General features: G+C 34.7%; 1 protein-coding gene across 1 annotated transcript in view; it reads right to left on the bottom strand.

The window, feature by feature from the left end:
- The window catches only part of LOC136840061 (uncharacterized), a 1,603,746-nt gene that overhangs the window by 1,295,696 nt on the left and 286,873 nt on the right, over positions 1-21,177 (bottom strand). The window contains 1 exon segment of the mRNA XM_067106396.1: positions 14,501-16,082. Coding sequence (XP_066962497.1) covers positions 14,501-14,644 — 144 coding nt within the window. The 5' untranslated portion in view covers positions 14,645-16,082.

Genomic DNA, 21,177 nt, shown 5'->3' with positions numbered 1-21,177 from the left:
AAAAGAATCTGCTCCAAAAGATCTAAAACCTGAAATACTGTGCCAGTGCATTTATTATAAAATGTTGACACCCAACAACGTCGGTTTACTACTAAATTTTAAAAAATATAAATTATTTGGTATTGGCAAACGATTTATGCACTAATAAATTATCAAGAAAAGAGGTACACAGCGCTCTAAGAGAAAATTATGTCTCTCCAACTATTCCATACAACATAGGAATTGGTACTGGAATATAAAATTTAGGCCATGGGCCAAGCGCTGGGACCTATGAGGTCACTCAGCGCTGAAAATAATGTCGTAACAATTGTTTGGAGAGGGTGGAAAGTAAGTTGGAAGAAAGAGAATATGCACGGAGGCATAGCAAAAGGAATGAAAGGGGTTGCAGCTAGGGGCCGAAGGGACGCTGCAAAGAGCCTCATGTAATGCCTACAGTACACCGCGTGAGGTGCACTAAACAGAGTACAACCAAATAGGGAGGTTATACTGATGTAAAAGTTAAATACCAAAATTTCTTTGTGTGGTAAAGACAACACATTAATCAAAACTCGTTTAATTAGGCTACCTGGAGAACTCAGGTGCATTTACCTGTGACAAACAGATAGGGAAAATCTTCCTGTGCCTGTCCCTAATACCTAATGCTTCAGACCTCAGTGGCCCGGCTCAGCATTACTGGGTGACCATCCTCTTTTATGCCTCTCGGCGAAATGTATCATTTCGCGGCGACGCTTAGGAGACCCCTTAAATGAGATTCGGTAGCCCAGAGCATTATGGGGTTCTTTACCTAATGGCATTCAATTTAGCAAGAATTCTCTGTGCAGTCACTTTTTTCCCTCCTAGTTCTTTCCCTTAAGAAAAAGTGTTGGATTTTTCCCCATTTGTTAAAACGGATGACATATTTCAATGGCGTCAGTTCACAACAACGAAACAGGAGCATCACATTCATTTATGACTGCATTAATGTTTTTAGGTCAGTACATCTTTGGGAAAACTTTCGCGTACACGCTGTGCATATTAAGGAGAAGAACGTGTGTGTGTATACATACATACATACATACATATATATATATATATATATATATATATATATATATATATATACATACATCATATATATATATATATACATATATATATATATATATATATATATATATATATATATATATATATATATATATATATATATATGCACTGCTGCAGAACATGCACATCTCGGCATGTAATAATAAACTTCACTTTGATTTGTACTGTAGTTCTAGCGTCAAGAAAAAAATGCGACGAAAACTAGTTTGCTCAAGAATGGCTCTCAAACCGGATTAACTTAGAACACCTGTGCAACAATAGACAATTTAAAAAAAATGTTCTGTAGTTCAAAATTAACAAATATTCATTTCCATCTTGACGAATTTTTCTAATGCCACAACACTCTCTCATTCTACCCAAAGTAGGAAATCCCATATTTTTTCCTTTCTCTGTTCACTAACTAATTTAGTCTGGAATAAAATCACAGTAGTCTGTCAAGAGGAGTTAAACCAACTTTTTATGACAACCATTCACCAAATTTTCACGAATAAGACATCATAAGAGACAACCAGCAGTTCATCCAAAATTATTAACTTAGAATTATCGAGACAACCAGCAATTCATCCAAAATTGTTAACTGAGAATTATCGGGACAACCAGCAGTTCATCCAAAATTATTAACTGAGAATTATCGAGACAACTAGCAGTTCATCCAAAATTATTAATTGAGAATTATCGAACACTTGCAGGAAGATGAGAGAAGCAGTTTTAATCATTACAAAATTCTTATCCAGCACTAACTTCAAAGATTATGAAAAGGAAAGATCAGAGAATAATGAATGAAACAACAATTCCAAAAAGTTAAGAAAAGAGCGGTTGCTTCGGAAAAGCTTTATACACGCAGAAGCAATCTTTTCAACAAAGATGAAAAACGACACAAATGCAAGAACGACGCGGCACAAAATACTGAATCAATCGACCGAGGAATTAAGCGACCTAACGCAGCGATGACAGCATCACACGAAAAGGAACTGAGACAATGCAAAATGATTATTCACAGAAAATGAAACCTGGTGTATCCAGCACCGCAGCCAGACCCAAATGAGCGCACACCTTTGCCCAACACATCTGGTTAGTTGTGCGGATTCCACGAAACCTTACATAGTTGGGAGAATATCACATCTTCAAATTTCGTTGGCTGAGAGGATGATTAAATTTATGTAAGAGTCTTCAAGAGAGTTACATAAATCTACGGTCTAGACGCATACGTTTTAATTTTGTTGGTCCTGGAATAACAAACCTCTGGCGTCGCCACAAAAAAATATCAAATGAATGTTTGACTCGAAGCCGAACTTTCACAAACTTCATTTATATCCATCAATAACTTTTTACATATACAGCTGAGATACAGACATGCACACATTAGTGGCTATATATAACCAACTTCCTACATCACTGATGGAGATGAAACCATTCGGGAAAAATATCACCATAAAACGCCAAATAAAATCAAACCTGATGATCCGAAACACAGGGAAAACGATGAGCTAAATGGATCCGAACAGAGCAGACATAATAACGACATTAAGTGATATATATACAAACAATGTTCACCCAATAACCGCCCATGGTCCAACTCCCATCAAGGGAGCGCCCGCGAATATTGTGCAATTACCGCGCGCCTGTGGCCGAGGAAAAGCCATCAGCAAAGCTATACACAGTTTAATCATTCATGACCATCTATATTAGGAGGAATGCCGAGTGGGGCCCCACAGAATTGGAGATTCCACATTCGGGTTTATATATAGCGCCCTGGAGGAGATGGATGAACTCTATGCTGGTTTTGTTTTTGTTTGTAATCATGTGCAGATTTACACAGGGAGAAAAGAGATTGTTAAAATAATCTGAATTATTTAACGTTTAGATATGCATTAAGGTGAAACTGATACCCAAAAAAACTGAATGAAGTTTTAAATGAAAACGAAGGAAATAAGAAAAAATAATGAACAACTGGCAATAAATGACATGAACAAGAAATAGTAAGAAATAGTATCTCGTTGTGCAAATTTACCCAAATCAGGAGTAAGCGCAACTATCATCATAAAATGTAACAGAATTACCAAACACGGGGAACGCATATGTATGATACTGCATCTAGGAATGAATGTATGCAAGCGTATCTATGCATTTTATGCAGCTGATCTACATGACCAAGATCTGTTAGTTTCTCCTGCTTTCCAACCACCACTACTCATGCTCACGTAATATTAACTATCTGGGAAACTCGTTTGTGTGTGTGTGTGTGTGTGTGTGCGCGTCAGAGAGAGAGGCTCACCCAAGATGGCTAACAAGTGTAGTATCGAAGCATATACTAGGGGTTTCGAAAACGTATTAGGAATTTAGATAAAATTTCAGCAACAAATGCAGACTTCTAAGTCCCCCATTCTTTTCACATGACCATACCATCTCGAAACATTCTGCTCCCTCTTTGCACCAAGGCAAACTTGTTCGCGACCTTTATGCATCAGCACTTTCTCATCTTTTGCACATTTTTTTGTTACTCAAGTGGGTCATCTCTATAACTTCAACCCTTTTCTCCTTTATTCGCATTCATCATCAATTATATTTACTCCCAAAAACATATGCAAATCAACCGCTTCCACTTGTTCCACCATCCAATATAACAAGGATCCTCTAGCGTCCACTTGCCCTAAAAACATTACGCTAATTCTCATGCACCCTCAACATTTATCTTTTACAAACATTTTCAAACTTCTTCACCAGTTCCTGCAAGCTCTTCTGCCTGTCCCCAATCAGTACTGTATCATATCTGTCCATAATCCACTCCTTACTCAAATTACGACTTTTTTCCTTATAATAACAATATGCATCTACATATACTGTCATTGTTCTCACCTCTCGCATCCTGCGATTCGTAAAGATATTAAACATACAAACACAAACACAACCACACAGACACACACATTATATATATATATATATATATATATATATATATATATATATATATATATATATATATATATATATATATATATATATATATATATATATATATATATATAGTACATATCGCTCCATCATTACAAGACTGTCGTAACTCCAAAATCTTGATTTTTCAGGAGAAGCGTTTTAAAGTTTCAAAGTCCTATAACTGCATAGATTTTGATTTAGACTTAAAATCTTCCCAGCGCCATCTCTCGGCCAAAAATGCACTTAGACTTACGACTTTATGCCAAAGACGCAGAATTAAATGGGAAATCTTATGAGCTATGTAACTCAAAACTTCAAATTTTGAGTTACGACAGTCTTGCAATGATATATGTTATACACACACACACACACACACACACACATATATATATATATATATATATATATATATATATATATATATATATATATATATATATATATATATATATATATATATATATATTAGTACATGTTATATATATACATAGGCAAGATTAGACAAACCAACATGCAAATATAGACATGAAAAAAAACGTCTCACTAGGCCGCCTATTAAAAACCTTTTTACAACAATATTCTAATTAGCGCCCTTTCGACTAGCGAGCTCACATCCGGTGTCGTCTGGGACCACCGACGGCTGAATACAAACTCCGGAGTCTCATTAAATTCGATAATAACTCCCTAATAGAGGCATCCCAGGGCCCAACTATTCAATGGAATTCCAGAGACTTAGCTGAATTGTTGTAATGATGATGTTCATCGGATTTCGCCTGAATAATCTAATGAAGTCGACGTCCAACCACGAATAGGCTTCAGTTATTGGCGGCTTTAGTGTATGATTATAGAAATAAACTTCGTGAATGAATACATGAATGCGTATACAAATGGCCAGGAAAAACGGCAGACATGTACGCTCGTTTGAAATATTCTTCACTGATGTTAAGAATCACAAATCAATGCCAGTGTTTGTACGAAAATAACTCATACATAAGCTTGCAACAACAATATATATTACACACTCATATATATTTAAGTATGTATGCATGTATGTTTGGAATATATATATATATATATATATATATATATATATATATATATATATATATATATATATATATATATATATATATATATGTATATGTATATATACACATATATTATATATATATATATATATATATATATATATATATATATATATATATATATATATATATATTTTATATATATATATATATATATATATATATATATATATATATATATATATAGCAATTTTATAATGTTGACACTAACTTTACAAAGAAGCAATTTTATACTTTCAAGGTTAATACACAAATAATCCATTTTTATCTCATTAAATATGCCTTTGGACAGCTTACACACAAAGGAAATTTTATAAATGTACCTGCGCTGACCATGGTTCGAAACAATGCCTTTTTGGAGCATGGATGCCAGCTACTTGATCCACTTCTTGATGGCTGAGTGGATAAAGTTACTGTCGTCTCCTACCCAAAAAGTTAATGTCATGAACCTTGGTTAGGTTATGTGCAATAACACCCTCTGAATGTAAGTTATTCCCAACGAAAAGAGATCTCGATATTTGATATATACGTTTTAACTATGCGCACTTTCCCCTTCGAATAACTACCAGGTACATAATTCACTGCTTAGGTCAACATGGGTATTTTGCCAGGATTGATCGCGTGGTTCTTGATGACGTCAGGTTGGAAGTCATACGTATGTATGTACGTATGTATGTATGTATGTATTATGTGCTTGCCTGTGTTCTTGATGTGAAGGGGGTACCAACTTCGCCTCACCCGCAACAGTCCCAAGATCGGACACAGACGGTGGGGGGTAGACAAAGGGAGTTTAAACAGAAATACGCACGCACTCTCTCTCTCTCTCTCTCTCTCTCTCTCTCTCTCTCTCTCTCTCTCTCTCTCTCTCTCTATATATATATATATATATATATATATGTATATGTATATATATATATATATATATATATATATATATATATATATACATATACATATACAATATGTGCGTGTATTCCCTCCTATTAGAACAGTGCCAGTGAAATATCAAGATGCTACTACCATAACCAACACAAAAAACACGGTCGCTCCCACCGCCTAAACCTAAGCCTCTCGCACGGGCTTCAGGGTAGATCAGAGTTGAAGCTATGCTCGTAACTGCAAGGTGTCCTTATGCCAGCACGAACATGCAACCGCAAGGACAACCGAATACAAAGAATTCAGAGGAGGAGGAGGAGGAACCAAGACCATGCATTCAAAGGCAACTGCAGCATGAAGTGATGCATGCGACATGAGGCTAACGAAATTATTCGAGTCTCAATCCGCAGACAATTCGCAAATATTATAACCAAATTTAAATCTGAACAGGAAAACTGCGCCCGAATCAAATACAGAAATCCAAGCCTGCCAAAGATTGTTCTTTTATAAATGAATCGCCTTCCATTTGAATGCAAATGAACGCCAGATCAAAGCAAAAGCGATTGCTTCCGCTTTTGCAATCTCTCTCTCTCTCTCTCTCTCTCTCTCTCTCTCTCTCTCTCTCTCTCTCTCTCTCTCATGAACATCAATGAAAGGGGAACAGTGTCGCGTCGAACAAAAGAAAACCCTGTCAGTACAACAAACAAGGCAGCAGCGATCCATTTATTCTTTTCTCCCAGGTATTCCAATCATGCCCAATTTCCTCGCTAGCTGCTAACACCTGTTCATCACAAAGGGAAAGGAAACACATAGGAGGCTATCAGCCAAATCCAGGCACGCCTCTCCAGCTTTGGAAATCAATAATTTTGCTCTTGCCAGCGTCTCGGCGTCGAGGGGAAAAAATTGTTTTTTTGTCGCGTCTCTCATCCGTTTCTAATAGCGGTGTTTTTTTTTATGGACAGGATATCCATTCCGGAAATAAAGGGGGATTATTACCAAGCAAATATGATTGATTTAGTATATCTAACAAATGTTAAAATTTCAATGACTATATATATATATATATATATATATATATATATATATATATATATATATATATATTTTTTTATATATGTATATAATATATATATATATATATATATATATATATATATATATATATATATATATATATATATATGCAGGTATAGATAGATAGATAGATGGACAAATAGGTAGATTGTTTCACGATAGGAACTCTCCTGACTTTTCTCTTCCCGCCTCATATTTTTCCACAGTGTTTTGTTCTGCGCCTGATTAACTGCCATTTAATTTAAAACTCATTCGTAGGCCTATTTGTCACATTATTTGACCAATATCATGAGCCTATGTATTTTCATTGAGCGAAGTTTTTCATTAGCTGAAGGTGGACAAAATCAAAACAATACTTAACAAGAGATTTGTGATTAACCTTTGCTCTGGGTGAGGAAGCTTCTTCGGGAGACGCTGTTGGCTGTCAAAAGTCGACCACAGAAACCGTCGATCGTCATCTATCAAAAGCCGACTACAGACCCTGTTCCACAACGTCAATATCGTCATCTATCAAGAAGATTATTATCATCATATACTGAAATAATAATAATAATCCCTAATAATCTCCCAATCACCACAACCTCAATATCTCGCTCCACAAGACTTTTATTATCATATTAATATAATAATAATAATAATAATAATAATAATAATAATAATAATAATAATAATAATAATAATAATAATAATAATAATAATAATAATATCTCGCTCCAACAAGAATCTTAGTATCATCTAATAATAATAATAATAATAATAATAATAATAATAATAATAATAATAATAATAATAATAATAATAATAATGAATTCACTTCAAAGTCTCAGTAATGACCAAAGAATCATTCTAAAAATCCAAAACTAAAAAAGGTTCCAAACTCACTTCAACTCAGCAAGTTGTAAAATATAAAATGTATAAGCAAAGCCTCAAAGACGGCGCAAGATTTAAAGGAGTGTCATCAGTAAGGATAAGTGATATAATTAACTTTATGTGATGGCACTTTTTCACTTATGTCTCAGAGAGACTAGGAGAAATAAAAACTTCTTTGCCTCAGAACCATATACTAGTATAAACCTGTATTTTAACAGGAAAACAGAAAATAAAGAAAATAAATATAGAAAATTTTTAAAGGAAAATAAAAAATAAAGAAAATTGCCCTGGTCTGTGTAGTATACACAAGACGCGTTTATTCTCATATACCGCTGTCATTAACTGACATCAACTACAGCTGGTCAGTAATAATGGCGAATCGAGAATGGAACATTACTCGAGTTAATGTCAATGAAAATGAAAACTTACGACTGAATATCGACACTTCAAAATGGAATAAAACATTAGATATCCCGACAATTACGGTTTGGCATACACATCTGAATTTAAATTCATATCCTTAATTCAAATATATATTTACTCAATTAGGAATTAACATGACAGTAAAGGCCAGTTAGCGACAAAGCGTTGTGTAAGCATTCTGCTTTCATACTGGTGTAGAACGGACCTAAAACCAGGGATTTATACTTGATAATGACTTCTGTCTCACGTTTCTATGACGCCATTTAACCGTTAGGGAGTGTAAAATAAGGTAATCCGCTTTGGGTTTACCAGCCAATTTACATCTACTTCTGCTTATAAAAAAAAATAAACAATAACATATAGATTAACTAGGCCAACTTAAGTTCCATGTGCATTTATATTAACTGCCGAGTCTCTTCTATTATTTTGTAAAGGACAGGAATACCAGAAATCATTAGATTTAAAAGATGCCAAAATTCGTCTTTAACATCGTCTTTCCAACAGATTCCTCAACGCTTTAAGAATTATATGAAAAATACCATCACTATTCACTCACGCTTAAAGAAAGTAAAGGAAATTTATGCAAAAAGGATTACAAAGACATTTTTCTGTACACGTTAGGAACATACCTAAGAAATGTCATCTATTACTGTTACGGGCATCAAGTCTGATTTTTTTTTTTAAGTATTAAAGTCAATGATAAGAATCGAGAATTAAAACCCACAATAGTGTTAAAAATATTTATGGAAGTTAAAAACGAAAAGGAGAGACTTTCAGATACTGCTCCGCATCCCTCATCAGGATTGATGAGGGGAGTAGTATCTGAAAGTCCCTCCTTATCATTTTTAACTTTGTACATAAATATTTTTAACACTAGTGTGGCTTACATAAATATTTTTAACACTACTGAGGGTTGTAATTCTCGATATTAATGCTTCGTTACAGGGTCGCCTTGTTTCAATGATGAGAATATTATGAACGGAATTAATGAAGGAGTCATCAAAATATCGCATGGCAAGAACGTGAAAGTATCATCGACAAATCTCGGTCAAACCATGAACCAGTACTGAACGCCGACAAACTCTCCGTTTTAAATGACATCATACAGAGGTGATCGTAAGAAGGGAAAATAAAAAGGCCCCTTTCCCCTCTAAGAATAACTTGGAATGATGGCTTATAGGTGAAAATTCACACTGAGACCTCAGGGGGAGAGGTTCTAAAATTAGCAAAATAACTATTAGTGCAAACAAACAGCCTGAGAATACTGCTAAAGCAATTTATGTGCTTTACTATCCCCAAACAACTTTTCCTCCAAGATATTTCCATCTGATGAAGACGAGACGTAACCAGAGATAATCACCAATTTAAATATCTTTCAATAACATGGCAATACGATATTAAACCCGACAAATGCCATAAAACCACTTAACTAGACAATGCATAACTAGACGAATCCCCATAAAATCAACAATTTATAAACCACGGGCTACCATAAGCCCATATCTTAAAACTTTCAAAAATACACATCCCTCTGACTAAGAAGTGACTAGATAATAAGTAGGTTACAAAGCTCAGAAAAAGGAAAGTTCCAAAAAAGTGGAAAAGGGGAAGTGAACCTTATTCACCGAACCTGTCGACGTTTTTCACTGAGGACTGTAAACAGTGTTGGATAAAAAGGTTTTTGAAAGACTTTCAGCTTTGAGTTTGAGCCGAGTGTAAATTTATATGACAGTCGTTCGGAAACACATTTGTGTGATTCTTTTTTTATGATACAGAGTTCTACAACACCAATTGGAAGTATTTTCATGTTTACTGATGAAAGCTGAATGTAAAATTACTTCTCAGAGAGAGAGAGAGAGAGAGGGGGGGCGGAAATTGCTATTTCTCAAAGAGAGAGAGAGAGAGAGAGAGAGAGAGAGAGAGAGAGAGAGAGAGAGAGAGAGAGAGAGAAACTGAAACTGCTACTTCTCAGAGAGAGAGAGAGAGAGAGAGAGAGAGAGAGAGAGAGAGATTGCTCTTTCTTGAGAATGAGAGACAGAGGGGGGGTGTAGATTGCTCCTTCTCAAGGACAGAGAGAGAGAGAGAGAGAGAATCGTATCACATCTCTATTCCTTCGTGCCACAAAGGAAACACCCTTCAATCACCGACGACACAACACCGCTAACTAATCTGCAGAAAGTACCGCGTCCATAGTTTGCCCTAATAACAAAGTATGGTTACTATTGGCTCTCCAGATCAGACCGTGATTGTTTTGATGATGGGTTTCAGAACTTTTCTACTTATCCTAATTGCATTTCATCCCTGATGGCCCCGGAGCAGCAATCTCTTGCAAGGAGGTAATTGAACATAAAAGTTTGGAAAGATTCCCGGACGCCTTTTACTCTCCATATGCTTATTGCGATAGTTTTTTTCTATTGCGATAGTTTTTTTCTATTGCGATAGTTTTTTTCTTGTTATCTTCTTACAATAACATACCTGAGGATAACAGTTATGTGCCTTTATCTAGATTATTACGATTATGTAATTAAACCAGTACTTGAATAATGATAAAAAAAAATCTAAAATTCACAGATTTTAAATTCAGTCGTATATACTTCGTATATACGACTAAAACAATTTCTCACTTCCTATTTCTCCTCTCATTTCCTTACTCAACTATATTTACCCATAAAAGAAAATCCATATAAACCCACCATTTCAATTTGCTTCCACCATCAACACTAAATACTTAACTCCATCTTCCAGGATTCTATTTATCACAGAACATAACGTCCACCTTTCTTTTCTTACAAAAACGTCCTAACTCTTTCACCAGTCTCTGAAGCTTCTCTTTGTCATCACCGACTGACACTATATCATCCACAAACATCAACCATTCCACAATTCACACATAACCCTTTCTCTTGTACCTAAACTTCTACTTACATTTACTAACCTTTCCATGACTTGTCTCATTTTCCTAGCGATTCATATTTTAAACAGCCAGGGTAACATGACACTTTTTTTCGAAAACAGCTTTCACTCTATTATACAAAAATATTTCAACGGAAGGTTCTCTTTTCCGTATAAAGTTCTGACGGCTCTCAAAATAAATACACAAGTATAAATAAAAATAAACAGAATTACTAAATAAAATATGTACATGCATACACACAAACACATACATACACAAGTGTGTGTGTGTGTATCAGACTCTCCTCGCCCCCTTCCAAGTTGACTTTCCTGTCCCAAATTTACATCCTTTCGGAGTTCATTACCCACAAGTTCCTCGTATGAAGTTAGCAGCTTCTCTTCACTACGGTCTCTACCGGTGCATCTTTCAGATTCAGGAGGGCACTCCGCTCCCCAAAACCAAATAGTGGTTAAGAGGCTTTGATTACATTCCTCCTCCTCCTCCTCCTCCTCCTTTCGTGAAGGCATCTCATTTCGGACTGGCATTTGTTTGTCTTTGAAGTGGAAGTATTTCTTGAATAGCAAGTTTCTGACGAGGGAAGCCGCGTTGCCCTCCTAATTATCGTCGCGAATTTTCGTTTGCGTTCGCATCCCGGGTTAATTCACATCTCATTAGTTTTCCTCTAATAACTCGAAAATTGCAGACGCCAGTCTGGTTGTATTCTCAAGCATTGGTGAAGCTTTTTATCTTCTTTGAAACACTATAATCATTTAACGAAGCCCTCTGGCAGAAGGCGCCTCTACAAGATTTAAGATTTTATAAAAATTCTCCGGCATTTCTGTGAATCTACATTTTTTGGATGAATTTCTAATTTGTGCCATACTGTATTTTAAGCTGGAACAAAATTTATGGGTGGAATGCTATTTATACTTCCAAAACCAACACTTAAAAGGGTTTTCAAAGGTACCTTGAACGTTAAATAAATTGCAATACTGGTTTTCATTTGTGGCTTACGCAAATAGTGCAAAGAAAGCGGGAAGAATATAAGTTTACCTTATACTTTTAAACAATTTGTTTCACGTTCATTTCCATGGTTTACTTTTGTTCGTTCTAAATACTTAACATACTCGAAACACGTCACTACACCAACGTTTAGAGAAAACGTACGTTTAACAGCGAACCTGACATAAAACAAAATACTGTACGACCAGCAACGCCCAGCGGTTTGGGAGGAAATATATAGCAGCAACATTTTACCCGCTGGAAACCATTAATAACCCTTTCAATGGCAAGATGACTGGGAAGCTAAATTGAGTACTGTACAATGAAGGAGACTAATATAGCTAAGGGTTCCATAGGCAGGCTCGTAACTTTCGGACAATGGTTCTTCGGACACGACAGCCTTCGAAACCCTCTAAATGAAATAGAGGTGACGTAACTGGTTCCGTAACTGATTTTCCAAAGGTGAAGATCTATGGGGCTACAACTGCTCGGCCTTTCTGAGCATGTCTCGGTCGGTCTTTTACTTGGCCTACTGCCAACATATTGAAAACGTGCTTTCTATCTCTCTCAATATGCGTGTTCTTGAGAATATTTTAATCAACGAAATACAACACGCGAATGATTACTACTGCTAAGGATATGAAACTTTTAATACAAAATATACGTTGTTCTATCAAGTGAAAGGTGGTACATATATACCTTGGCAAAAATAACAAATCAATATTTTGACACTTGCACCCACAGGAAATTTATAGATAATAATCTAAACAGTCAATTCATACCCACAAAACTTCACTATTATACATCTTGGAGGACTAATGTTTTCTTTTTCTCTACATGGCCAAACCACTTTGAAATCACCGGTTCCCATTTTCACAAACGACAACCTTTGTACTGCCTCACCATTGCATCTTAGCCTTTCTCAGTATCTGACCCCTCCATTATTCACCAAACCCACTTGGATGGCAATTTAAAACCAAAAGCTTCACCCTTTTCTCTATGTAAATACAAAAAATAAATATATACATATACATACAAAAGCTAATGACTCATAATTTGGTGTCCTTGTCACCGATATTAGCTCTGCTGAGTTTCTTCATCGTTGTCACCAATATTGAAAAAGGACGGAAACTAACACCTTCTGGATGATGCTCAGTACATTTTTATTTATTCTATAATTTCAAAATGTGAGGCTTATGATAATGACCTAGATACTCTTAAAATGATCAAACTCCCGCCCACTGCTTAATTGTTTAATTGAAAAATACTGCAGATCCAAGTCATACACACATTCATGTTCACGGCATTAAAATACAAGTGAAACGAATTTTTGGGTATATAAGTGAAATTGGGTGGGTGGCTGTCGGTATTCTAAAAGGTCCTTAATATAAGCGTCCTCGAATTTATTAAAAAAGGGCTTATATTTCATGCATAATACTACTCAAGGTTTAAGTTACAGCAAGAAACTTGTTGAAAGTGCACGCCACAAAGCAAGTAAATATTGTTTACCTAAAATATGCGGTGAATATTTACTGTAATAGTATCACTGCTAATACGAGTATTCTTTAAAGAAACTTAATTCATTATACACACATTCATGTATGTATGTATGTATGTATGTATGTATGTATATATATATATATATACACATGTATAATTGTAGGTTATCACTTACACACACGTACATATGCATATATATAATATATATGTATACGTGTGTGTATGTGTGTGTATTGCACGTTGTTCAATACTGCCCCTCTAAGTTCTTGCAGTTAACGATGCTCTACCTTAAGCCAAGTAGTTACTCCAGGACCAAAATAAACCATTTTCTTTGCCTAAATAAGTAGCTAAATAAGGAAAAGCCTAAACGAATGCTTTGACAAGATGACAGAATACCAAGACTGTATGCTTTCCAATCATGCATTATATATTTATATATCTATATGTATATCAATTTGACTGCACATTTCACGTGATAACATTTCAATACAAAATCTAATATTGGGTAAAAAATATTTTTCAAAATACGTTTTGCTTCAGGAGAGAAATTCTTATCCCCCTATTACAACGAATTAATTAAAAACCTAATATATAAAGTATATGCATATTTGTGTGTGTATATATATATATATATATATATATATATATATATATATATATATATATATATATATATATTTCCACACACACACACACATATATATATATTAAATCTATATTCAAATCGTGAAAGTAAAGAGACCAACCCACTGACCTGTGTGACCTGGATACATGGCAGCGGAGAGTAGTGGGTGGGGTCTCCCTCACGGATGATAATATCCGGGACCCTGGACTTCCGCCCCGTGCTTCCGGAACTGCTTCCGGTGCTTCCGAAGCTCTCGCCGCGATGGATAAACATCTTGTGAACTCAGGCTTTGATGTGGTACTACACGATTCACCCTCCGGCGATGGGGTCAGATCCATGCCAGCGATGGGCACGTGCCCAAAGAACACCTCATGGTTGTCAAGTCACAATTTATTCGAAAGGTTTTTTTTTATTTTCAATGTTCACATCATAACGGGGGTTCGAACCCCTTCTACGGAAATGAAAATCTCATCCATTTTACTTTTTTTTACAATGAGCAATTGTTATAATGTCACGAAATGGCCAACAACATCTATCTACTGTATATCTCTGGGAGAACTTAAATAAACAGCAGATGGGCGGAGTCTTCGTAAAACAAATGCATGACGGGTCGGCCTACCTTACTTGGTTTCAAGTAACTGAGACAGACAGACACTTCGTCGGGACTAGATACAAGTTTGTTAGCGTGTTGTGGTCATCTGGTAGACCTCCGGGAATGCAACGAAACATCTTTTCTCTGTTTTGTCTCGACCTTATCCGATTAAACGATGCTTCGCCGCCTTTCCTCTGTCTTCTTCCTCCCTTCTACTCTTCGTTCGCTTAATTCCGGACAAATCATAAAACACTCTGAATTCACTTCGTCGATGCTCTACTCGTACTTATCAAATATTCTTTTATTTTTATTTTTTTACTTCACAACTCCTCAAAATCGCTCAACAAAACATTCTCGACACTTATTTCCTATTCGCGTCATTCTGAAATGGTTCCAGTAAGCCAACCCATTTTCGGCGGAGAGTGAAAAGAGATAACGAATATATATTTATATATTATCCCATTCTGACTCGAAATTTTTCCTAAAGGTTTTTTTTTCTAATCCTTTCACAGATTTTCTTTCACCGAATCTGTCTTCTTACTTTCTCGTCCTTCTAAAAAAAAAAGGTATCCCGCTCGATTTTGATGTGGTCGTATGAACGGCCTTCTACAATTCAGTTTGGGGGGAGAGCGTTTTTGAAATCGGATCTTCAAATCTCCCGATTTTTTAGCAGAAGTCAGCCTTTTCTTCTTTATACTTTGAAGATACCGTTTCTGCAGATTTTTAAGGAACGCCACAAAACTAGGGTTATTTTGAATTTTTTTCACATTGCAGAATTACTGGAAAGTGGTACGATGGTAATCAGATACCACAGAGTCATGCAGATATATATATATTTTCTTATATACTGGACACTTCTCACACTCATAAAAAGGCAAAACTAATAACACATAGTTTTACTTAAAAGTTCATACACTTGGTTTCACTTAAATTTCTTGTATTTAGGATACAAATATCAATACGCTTGTACGTATCTCTCTAGCACCATTTAACCGTTTGATTCATTGCTGCAATTACATCTAAATTTGCTTGACACTCTGTCTTCATTAATCTTTCCCAAGTTTTCTGGTGAGACTTAAGTTTTCATTGTCTTTGCTCAAACTTCTTCCACTCGGTAACCTGGAAAAGAAAGAAAATGAGTATTAGATGCCATTATACATTATTTGCATACATTTATGCAAAGAGATAGAAAATGAATATTAATTGTCATTACACATACCATTTTATATTTATGCATGCTTTTAAATTGCAATTATAAATGTGTAAATATTAAAAATAAGTAAAAGCAAATCCTGTACTTAAACACAACATACCAATACACAAAAATGAACTTAAAAATCCACTACAAAGGAAACTCATGTAAAATAGAAAATACAAAATAAAAGCATTAAACCCTCACCAAACAAAAATTTATTCCACCATTCTTATAAAATAAAAAAAATTCTCACCACGCGCTCTATATAAACGCATATTCTATGTACGCATAAAAGGCAAAACTAATTACACACAGTCGTAAGATGACTGGGCACAAAATTAACCCGTGAGCCCTTGAGTTTCCTGAAGACATGGGCATATCAGGGTCATCCCCTTCCTCCTCCACCTTTACCTCCTCTTTTTCATTCCATACTTCTCACCTACACGCGCGTGCGCGGCGCACACTTACTCACACACACACACACACACACACACGTCTTCCGTTACCAATATGTTGCTGATTAACAATGTGGTATTTTCATCCCCTAATAATACAATGGGGACCGGAAGTTAATTAATATAGATAAAACCAGGCGTGTTTCCTAAAGTCTTCTTTGGCCCACAACTAATTAAGGCTTAGCAAAACATCCCCATTGATTTTTCCCCATCAATTCGTTTCGCCCCCTCCCCTCCTCTCTCTCTCTCTCTCTCTCTCTCTCTCTCTCTCTCTCTCTCTCTCTCTCTCTCTCTCTTGCAGAAGGCCCGGGGGGGCGTTGTAGGAGAGGGGTTGGGGCTTCGTTTAAGGTTGGGAGGAGGGGGTGGGGTTTAAATATGGACGAGCTGAGAATCCTTTATTTTTTTTTTTAATGGAGCTAGATTCCAAGTACGTTCTTTTCTTCCCAAAGTTATGAGAATCACCTTGGTTACTGAATTAATTTTTCACTTTTTGATGGCTACGAATATTCGTCTGACCTGAACAGCATGTATACTGGATTATTTAAAAAAATCAACCTTTTCTAGATTAGTTTAAGTTTTATTTTTCTAGATTATACAACGGCGGATGTACTGTAAGGGAAATTCTATATCTGGACTTTCCTGAAGCAGGGAAGATGGCGGGTAAACAATATAGTTAATGAATAAAAAATTACAGCCGCGACTGGTTTTGCGTGCGATGATAAGAGATGAAAATTTTAATTATGAAATCCTAATTAGCAACCGTACAAGTCCTTAATTACATTACAGTTTACATAATAAAAAATCTGAAAGCTCCAGTACTGAAGAAGTATTCACAGAAGATAGAAAAAAAATCATCCCAGTCTCTCTGGAGAAGGAAACACGAGATTGCGCAGTAGCTTAAAGAGTTAGTCATAACTTTTACCAAAATGCATTCAGTACTCGAGTTTTTAAGGATCACTTCATCTTGCAATAATAATAATAACAATAATAATAATAATAATGATAATAATAATGCTGTCGACTTTATTTCCTGGTACCAATAACTCTTCAATATTCGACTTTTTATCTTTTTGTTTTGCTATTCATGTATTAAAGTATAATATACATGCAAGAGTTATTAAAATTTGTGTTCAGATATATATATATATATATATATATATATATATATATATATATATATATATATATATATATATATATATATATATATATATATATATATATATATAATGATTCTTATATAGAACTGAATATACAAAATATGGGGAGGTCATCATTAAACAGTAAAATCTATCCTAAACATCTACGGTAGCACCGGATGGGAAATATGTGTACGGTTTTAGAAAATACAAAAATAAGTTCATATTACACCAGACTTTTAAATTTAACGGGTGTCCAACATGCATCAGGTCTGTTGCCAAAGCCCAAACAAACAGAATTCTTTACAGCCACCTCCCACCAGGCACTTACAACTAGCTTATGTAAGGCCCAGTCGGTAAAGATAGAGCCTTTGTGAAGTAATTCACGGTAGATTTCGAATGGGATTTATTCCTAATAAATGCCTACCTTACTTTTACTTGCATGATTGATGGAGCTTTGCCTACTGTAGTTGCCTTTATATAAAAAAAAGAAAGATAATAAGTTATACTAACTGAAAATAAAATTAAAACTAATGCTCCATGTAACTGCAAAACTACACACTTAATAAATTGTACATTCTGTTTGACAAGCATATTAACGCAACCGCATGCGCGCGCGCGCGCACACACACAATATGTGACTTTTATTCTATCATTTCTAAACTAATCGGGCCTTTCATTTTAAGCATTCCTCTGATATGGTGCTCCTCGATCAATGAAACTATTAAAAAATGGAGAATTGAGCCATACGCAATTCAGCAGTCTTCATTCGCTATCTATTATTTCAAATACAGTGCGAAAATGAAACTGTATCACTTACAAAATATTACGCATCGCACTACCTAAATTTTTCCACCTCCATTTTTCAAAAAAAAAAAAAAATTTTCCGGATGCAATATTAGCTACATTTTTTTTTTTTTTAGAAAAAATAACAGAAAAAAATCAAATAAATCAGGATCTGAATATAAATCTATTGTCGATACCACAGCGGAGAGATTCGTTAAACCGTCGTTACGAGCCCTTGTTTGTCCAAAACACTAAATAAATGATCTGTTTTTACGGCTTCATAACTGGGGGATTTTTCCCAACATTTGTATGGGGCCGCATTCTCTCGTACACAAAGTTACGAAGATCAAAAGCCGCCAATCATTTGGTGCATGGCCAAAAACAAAGTTGAACTGTTCATGGAGGTTTTTTTTTTTAATACGGCTGAAATCAATGTTGTTGCGTTGTTTACAGTGGTTTTTTAAAAACAATACGTGAATACAAAGGACTTGATACGTATTTACATATGTAATTGTAATAACCACAACGCCCTCCTAACTTCTCGAATTCTTCACACTTTTTGGATACGCTTGTCAAGCCTTAGATCCAATTGCAAGAATATGAAATAATTCTGGTGTCCGTAGCACGATTCGAACCTCGTTCTGATCATCTGTGCGAGTTCGAATTCTGCTACGGATATTAAATTACTTCATATTGTTGCATTTAGATCTAAGATTTTGTAGTGACAAGCGTATCCACAGATTATGAAGAATTCGAGAAATCAAAGAAGGAATTGTGGTTATCAAAAAGTGACCAGTAGATTCTATATACTGTATATGTATATACGTACACATAGTTTAAATAAGCTGGAAATTGTCCATTATTCCTAATTTTCTACACTTACAATAAATTTACATTCTTGATCAAGGGGTGACAAAATCTGACAAACGGTTGAAACAATATATTTCAGCTTCCTTTTTGCATTACATAAATTAGCGTTTTTATCTTTTTCGACCTTTAATTGTGAGGTCAATATACCTGCAAACCCTATACCGTTCACATTAAACATCAAAATACTTGTCATCACATATTCCTAAGCAAGTCGTATTGCAATTTCATCGTTAATTTCTAAGCCTCATCTTCCTTTTCATTCCCTGCAATCCTTTTGTTTTTCCGTTTAAAAAGGGACATTCATTTTCTCTTTCCTAGCAACCTCTGCATTAGCAAGCGTATACATGTGCATTTATATGAATGCTACAATGCATGTCAATAATGAGTTATAGGTAAAATCGTTCAAATATTTCGTTTAACATACGCGCCAAACTTTAGAAATTTTGTTGTTCAGGCATCAAAAACTTCTTTTGAACAATCCCTCATAAGAAGAAAGTTCATGTAGACTTTGTTTCCTTTCAGGGCTGGCGTACAGTTACAAGAACCAAGGCCATTCAGCTCAGAAACACATACTTTTGTATCCCATATGATATTCCTGTAAAATAACATAACTGGTGACCTGGAGCAAATTTGCTCAGTATCTTACTCATTATTATTATTATTATTATTATTATTATTATTATTATTATTATTATTATTATTATTATTATTATTATTAGGGGTGAATACATTTTCATAATGGATCTTACTGATCCGTTATGAAAATGTATTCACCTAATAATAATAATAATAATAATAATAATAATAATAATAATAATAATAATAATAATAATAATAATAATAATAATAATAATAATAATACAGCATCAAATCTACATCCTGCACTAAACGACAATCTAGATCCACATTCATTGTATCACTTCTCTCCTAAACCCCAAAGCTCTAACAACCAAAACCACATACAATCTCTTACTTATACATTCTATCTATATATTCTTATTTATATCATTCTATTACCGCGCTCCAATCGAGGTAACACTGCAATCTCACACACCTTGTACATTACGGGACCCGATTTCCCTACTGACGTAAGAATGGTCCGAAGGTAATAATAGCTCTCAAGACATCCATTATCGGTAAAATATGGATTTTCTTCTCTTCTTCCCAATATCATCGCCTACCGATACAATCATTATCAATCACCGTGTTAGCGCTATTACCTGGGGCAGATAGTACCGCCTGACCTTTAGACAGGAAACCTATCGCGGCATTTATACAAACGTGTCTGGACACAGATACGGATAATTTTACATACACACAAACACACACACTGTATGTATATATATATATATATATATATATATATATATATATATATATATATATATATTTTTTTATACATCCATATATACATATATACACACACACACACACACACACATATATATATATATATATATATATATATATATATATATATATATATATATATATATATATATAATTTTACATACATCCATACACACATATATATATATATATATATATATATATATATATATATATATATATATATATATATTGCACAAAAAACATGTTCGGAGACAATTCAGGCAAATATACAAACATGGCGTGATATAACCCAACGATGCAAAGCAAAACATTAACCTAACATGAAAAACAAAATGTAAATGCGCCATTTACAACAGCTTCAAATAAAATGAAAGAAAATTCTGAATTATAATTGAATCACCTCATTCATTCAGCGT

This window comes from Macrobrachium rosenbergii, chromosome 7, assembly GCF_040412425.1.
Source record: "Macrobrachium rosenbergii isolate ZJJX-2024 chromosome 7, ASM4041242v1, whole genome shotgun sequence".
In the NCBI taxonomy this organism is placed as follows: domain Eukaryota; kingdom Metazoa; phylum Arthropoda; class Malacostraca; order Decapoda; family Palaemonidae; genus Macrobrachium; species Macrobrachium rosenbergii.
Note: the sequence above shows the minus strand (reverse complement) of the source record. Positions and strands in the feature narration are given on the sequence as shown.